Source organism: Phycodurus eques, chromosome 7 (genome assembly GCF_024500275.1).
Source record: "Phycodurus eques isolate BA_2022a chromosome 7, UOR_Pequ_1.1, whole genome shotgun sequence".
In the NCBI taxonomy this organism is placed as follows: Eukaryota; Metazoa; Chordata; class Actinopteri; order Syngnathiformes; family Syngnathidae; genus Phycodurus; species Phycodurus eques.
Genome location: NC_084531.1, coordinates 9,304,896 through 9,311,421, shown reverse-complemented (window position 1 = coordinate 9,311,421; position 6,526 = coordinate 9,304,896). Strand labels below are relative to the sequence as shown.

General features: G+C 43.9%; 1 protein-coding gene across 3 annotated transcripts in view; it reads right to left on the bottom strand.

Annotated features, from left to right (window-relative positions):
• Positions 1-2,684: 2,684 nt before the first annotated feature.
• Positions 2,685-6,526, bottom strand: part of LOC133404923 (heterogeneous nuclear ribonucleoprotein L-like) — a 20,319-nt gene continuing 16,477 nt past the window's right edge. For 2 of the 3 annotated variants that reach the window (XM_061681450.1, XM_061681452.1), the window contains 6 exons: positions 6,309-6,526; positions 6,108-6,229; positions 5,809-6,010; positions 5,675-5,732; positions 3,078-3,188; positions 2,685-2,987 (listed from right to left, as the gene is read on the bottom strand). The exon at positions 6,309-6,526 is cut by the window's right edge and continues 30 nt beyond it. In XM_061681450.1, the coding sequence (XP_061537434.1) occupies positions 2,929-2,987; positions 3,078-3,188; positions 5,675-5,732; positions 5,809-6,010; positions 6,108-6,229; positions 6,309-6,526 (770 nt within the window). In that variant the 3' untranslated portion in view covers positions 2,685-2,928. The remainder of the gene's footprint in view (positions 2,988-3,077; positions 3,189-5,674; positions 5,733-5,808; positions 6,011-6,107; positions 6,230-6,308) is intronic. The other variant, XM_061681451.1, reaches the window with a different exon arrangement.

Here is a 6,526-nt window from a genome sequence, read left to right as displayed (position 1 = left end):
TTGATTTGTCGCCTTGGATCACAGGTTGCCCCTTGGTGGGGCCACATGTGGGGCCTCAGCCCATTCAACGGCCTGGACAATTCTCTCCACCAGAAGGTGGACTGGCCATGGCCTAAATTCTGAAAGTTTTCAGGAAGCAAATGCAGACTAAGACTTGAATGGCCAGGTGGGGAAGAGGACAAAAAAAAAAAATAATCACAGGATGCTTATTCAAGGCTTTGAACAAACCAAGCAATTGCCAAGATGCTAAAAAAAAAAAAACTTAACTAGCAAAATGTGCACATCGCCTTAAATACACTCTCTCTGGGACTCGCTCATCTTGTTTGTGAGTCCACCCCTTAGTCCCGAATGGCTCAATTCACAATTACCTAATCTGGCATGGGTTATTAATAGTGTCATAAGAAAGCTAGACATTCATGTTATTCAAACTTTGATTTATAATCGTGTCTCAGCATCTTTTGTTATTGTATCTTAGTATCGTTGATGAGGTCATGCAGTGTGATTTAGGTTTTAATGGTGTCTGAAGTTTACTAATATAACTACGTACTAAGTGTTTCGTTTTTAATGGTGCCTCTCGTTTAGTCGGGGTCATGAGGTATTATGATGTTCATCTTTTCTCCTCTTGGTGGCGCCATTGGCTGTTATAACTCAGGCCTTGCTGGTGGCTACCAGTTGACTGTCATAAAACATATAGTCGTCATCAATCTTGTACCAAATTAGGCCTTCACAACACATACAAGCAATTTAACTGAGACTAACTGGCATCTTGTCCTCTACTTTCAGCTGGCAGTTGTTCTCACCTGAATGTTCTCACCTGTCACCAAGTCAGTCAAATCACTTGAGCCCAGTGTGCGACATTTCTTGGCCTGCTGAGGTATACTGCCACTGTTCTCCACAGACAGTAGGGAGGGAATCTCAGAACAGAAACAGAAGACAAAAGTTAAGCTTAAGGTTCCAGGTAAAACAACAACAAAAAGCCCAGGCATCATAGGGATTAACACAATGTCAATAATATTAAACAGCAAAATCTAAACACGTATATACCTGACCTTTTGTATGTTGTCTGTGAACTGCTGAATAATTCCCTGAACAAAGACAGAGTCGATGGTCCGCTTCTGTAGCTGGCTGTAGAATGTCCACGTGAGGCGTGATGAGATGGAACAGTTTCAAGAGGCTAAAACAGTCATCCTCCAGTAGTCTCACAAACCCTCAAGCTTCTCTCACAGTGGTAGGATCAAACTCTCCTGATGGTTCCAAAACACTCGAGCAGGTCTTCTTTTTGTTATTTGCCAGACTATTGAGAGAATGATTTTTGTTTTGTTTGGGCAAATATATAGAATAGGGCGGCAAGGTGAAAACTGCTTCGCATATCTGCCGCACAGTTCTGAGGACCTGGGTGCAAATCCGGCCTCGCCTGTGTGGCGTTTGCATGTTCTCGCCGTGCTTGCGTGGGTTTTCTCCGGGTACGCCGGTTTCCTCCCACGTCCCAAAAACATGCATGGTAGGTTGATTGAGGACTCTAAATTGCCCTTAGGTGTGAATGTGTGCGTGAACGTCTTTGTGCCCTGCAATTGGCTGGCGACCAGTTCTGGGTGTACCCCGCCTCTCGCCCAGAGTCAGGTGGTACAGGCTCCAGCACACCCGTGGCCCTAGTGAAGATAAGCGGTATGGAGAATGAATGCATGAATAAAATTGATATTACTTGAGGAAAAAAGGTTTAATTATACAAGCATAAATTTGTATGTTTTTGAGATTAGTCAATAGTCTCACGAGTATAAAGTGGTCCATTTTTGAGAAAAAAAAAGTAATTTGTTCTAGAATAGTACTTTTTTTAAGTTGTAATTTAATGATGAATTGATAAATTGGTTTCTTTTTTTTTTTGCAGTTTAGCGTTTGCAAATTGTAACATGGCAAAAAAAAAAGATTTTTTGGGGGCGGGGGGTTGGCAAAATACTGCTTACTGTATGCAAGATATTCATTGTATTGTCCCTGACAATGAATGGTTCCTGTTGCTGGAACCACCCAAAATGTGTGTCCAATCAACTGCACCTGTGTGCAATCACAGCTGCATAACATTAAGTTCATATGGGAGTCGAGGCAGCTGAACGAACGCTTTTGGCAATATTGGATATACATCCCAGTAGAATTAAAACTTAAAACAGGGAAACCTTGACTTCCCTCTACCCAGCCACTTTGTTCAGCTCTTCCGGGGGGATCCCGAGGCATTCCCAGGGCAGCCGAGACGTCGCCTCGGGGACTCCACCCAGTGGGACGTGCTTGGAACACCTCACCAGGGAAGCGTCTGGGAGGTAACCTAACCAGATGCCGGAGCCTCCTCATCTGGCTCCTCCGGACCCTATCTCTAAAGTAGAGCCCGGACACCCAGGGGAGGAAACCGATTTCCGGCGCTTGTATCCGCAATCTTGTTCTTTCGGTCCTGAGCTGTGGGTCAGGTGAGGTGAGGGTAGGACGTAGTTCTTTTTTGTTATATTTAGTGATTTAAAAACAAATAAAAGGAACTTTTTTGTTTTGAAAACAACTTTGGACTTGCATTTAAATAACTTGCAATAACAAAGGACCAACACACTGTACTTAAAGTCACACAATTCAAGTTTGTTTTTTTATTTTCTTACAACAAAAGAGTCCCTCTGAATGTGAGACATGATGCAGAACTCACGAGGCGTCAATTAAAATATAAAAAAAAAAAAAGCAACAAGTGTCACAATAAAAGCTCCAATGAACGTGTGAAAAGCACGCCATAAACCTAAAATCAATCGACTCACTCAGCACGAGCAGAAAGTGAGAACAAAACGACAAAAAGACAACTGCAGACTGGAATATTGTCACCGTGACACTTAAATACATCTTCACAAACTGCACTGTGATCTACGTGCGGACTCCAGACCAAAGCAAGATTCGAAGCGTCTTTTAGTTGGCGTGTTGAACGGTCGAGAAGCACAGCTTGAGGGTGTACGGGTACGGACCAGCTGAAAGCAGGAGGATTCGGGAATTATAAAACTTCAGTAATAATGAATGAGTAAATGACAGTGGGCAAAAAAAAGTGGTGCACCACATACTTGCGTTTTTCATCTGGTAGTGGTTCATCAAGGCCAGAGCCTCCATGGCGTCATTGATGGATTCCCACTCGAGTAGGCCTGAAGCGCTGCGATCACTCGGCGCGGCACCGCCTAGTGGAGGGTAACAGGAAAAGAAAAAACTAATGTGATGCTCCATGGGATTTGGACAAATGGTGAATGGACGCTGGAATGGTCGGTCAGCTGAAGGGTTATTATAGTTTTGGATTTTCCCGCCTTGAGAAATGGTCTGTTTTGTTCGCCAGTTAAATGGAAAGCATAAAGCTTTCACCACACTGCATCTGGTATTGTCCACAAGCCAGAGTTTATGTTGACATGAGATCAGGGGATTATACCGCATACAGTCCAGATCAGCACAGCTGCAGTGCAGTGGATAAGCCTCACCCTGGGTGAGCCACCTTCTTGATCATGGTATCTCCCCTGCCAGCTAAGTATGAGTTGAACACACCACGCATACCTCTTAAGTCTTTCACGCGCCCACCATGTTCACTGACGGTATCGTGGTGCATACGTACGCAAACACACACACACCAGACAAGCAACATCTACCATTGCAACATCTACAAGTTGCAATGACAGCTGAAACCAGGAAATGGACAAATGTGGCTTCCCATAATGCATAGTGGCATCGTGAGAAGCTAAACCAATCACTAACCTGCCATTCAGCAGGTAAAAACATGCAAAGCCAAGGACTAAAAGGGAATTCACTGTACTACATTAACAAAGAAAAATCTAATTCGAGTGGGGTTTTAACCACAATAGACATTTTAGCGAAACCTCACACACTGACAACATTTCCCGTTATTACGGTTGTAAATTCATCAAACGGTGCTACTGCCATCTAGAGTTGGTTGAGGCACCTCTCCACCTCAATAATGTTTAAGATGATTGTTCATTCTTCAAACCATTTGACACCTCTAACGTAAGCAGAACTAGCAAAGGGAGATGTCAACAATTAATCATATATTATACACACACACGCACGACCACTCATCCACACAGATACATGGGGCGGCTGAAATAAGTATTTAACATCAACATTATTCTCACTAAATAAATTTCCAAAGGTGCTATTGACATGGAAATTTCACCAGATGTGAACAAACAAATTAATCCATACATAGAAAGAAAGTGGAATAAATAAACTCCGACATTAAACTGTGTATTACTGTAACATGACACTGGGAAAAAATATTGAACAGGCCAACTGGTATTTATTTAATACTTTGTACAGAATGCCTTTGTTTGCATTGACAGCTTCAAGACACCTCTTGTATGGAGAAACTAGTCGCATGCATTGCTCTGGTGATTTTGGCCCATTCCTCCACACAAGCAATCTTCAAATCTTGAAGTTTCTGTGGGCTTCTTTTATGGACCTTGAGTTTCAGTTCTTTCCATAGATTTTCAATAGCTTTATTTTTTCTTCTTTGAAATCATTTGAGAGTTTCCTTGGCAGTATGTTTTGGATCATTATACTGCTGAAATGTCCACCCTCATTTCATTTTCATCATCCTCGATGGCAGCAGATTTTTGTCAAGAATGTCTCCGTACATTTACCCATTCATCCTTCCTTCAATAATGTGAAGTTTACCAGTACCAGTTGCTGAAAAGCAGCCCCACACCATCATGTTCCCACCTCTGAACTTCACTGTTGGTGTAGTGTTTTTAGGGTATGCGGAGTGCCATTTCTCCTCCAAACATGGTGTGCATTATGGCATCCACAGAGTTAAATTTTGATCTCATCTGACCAGACTATATTCTCCCAGTATTTAACTGGCTTGTTCAAATGTTGTTCAGCAAACTTCAAATGAGCTTTGACATGCCTTTTTTCCCCCTAGCAATTGGGGTCTTGCGTGGATGAACACAAGCCCATCCTGATAAAAGTGAAAGAGCGTGCTTATTCTGCTGTGTGTGAACGGTCTTAATGGTTCAGTTTCCCCCGCTTCGTAAAATGCTTCAATCCGCCGTCCAGCCACTACTGGCTAAGCAGTCAGGTGCATCGGGGAAGACAAGACCCGACTATGTGTGTTCTTGGCCACTGAAATAATTTTAAAACAATCATTTGAGGTTTCCTACACATTTGAGATTTCATACTTGTCCAGACTAATTTATAGACTTCTCAATAAAAAAATTATAATAAATTGTGACATTTGCGCATCCAAGCGCCTGAAAGAAAGAAAAAAAAAAACATTGACTGATCAATGTTTTTTTTAGATATTCATATTTTTTTTGTTTTAGAAAACAGCTGTTGTAACAGTCCTGGAAGCGTGAATATTATTCCATACAATAATTTCCATTTCCCATACTTTCCCAGACCTGGAAATGTGTGAAATCAAATTCCATACTTGCGTAGGAACCCGGTAATTTTGTACTGTATGGTTGTATTTCCGCCATGAAAAAAAGTGCTTCAATAAAACTGAGTGGACGACCCACTAAAAATCCGATGGCACGGTACCTTTAAATCTGCCTACCAATAAGTGCCAAATGTGTTGCATGACCAGGACATGCGTCTTACACAACCCCCCCCCCCCCCCCCCACCCCCCCATTGTCAATCTTGACAACACGTATAACATCTTACTCTTGCCTGTGAACATTTTGACGTTGATGGGACACTTGACACCGATGTCCTCACAGATCTGTAAGAAAAAGACGACGGATTCATCAAGATGGCTTGCCTAACATGGTACATGGTGGTGGTGTTTTGGTCCTCACCTGGGAGAAGATCTCAGGCGTGACATCGGGCTGGGCGTTGAAGAAGTGTAGCACGTTGCTGGGATGCTGGATGCGGTTCTTGGCCGCTTGCTCGGGAGACGTGAAGCGGTTGTTCCTGGAGCCGTGGAAGTCCTTGAAGCTGCTGGAGCCATCCTCCAGTTCGTAGCACTGGCCTGGCACGATGGCCTGCTGCTTGGACACGCTGCATCCACACAATCGGAAAGAGTGGTTATACGTGACATTATACATGACATGCACGATGCGATCACTTCTCTATCTACAAGCGAGCATCCACTCACCACACGTTGAGCTTTTGCCCAAAGAGGAAGTTGTTGTTGAGGTGCGTAATGGCACGGTCCACGGCGTAGCAGTCACCCATCTCCACCATGGCGGCACCCGGCTTACTCTTCATGAACTTCACCTGCGAGGGTACGTGAGAGTTAATATGATGCAAATATGCCAAATCAGACGTCTATCGACATTAGATATGATGTACTGACCCGCTCCACATTGCCATAGAGACAGAAGATGTTGAAGACGCGGTCGGCGTTCATCTTGACTGGCTCCAGTCCGTACACCATGACCACTGGCGAGTCTGCGTGGGCTCCGTACTCGCCAGGGGGAGGCGGCGGGGGCCCGTAGCTGGGCCCATAGTTTCTTCCGCCACGTCCCCTCATTGGGGGTCCCATACGGCGGTTCTCGTACGGCGAGGAGCCGT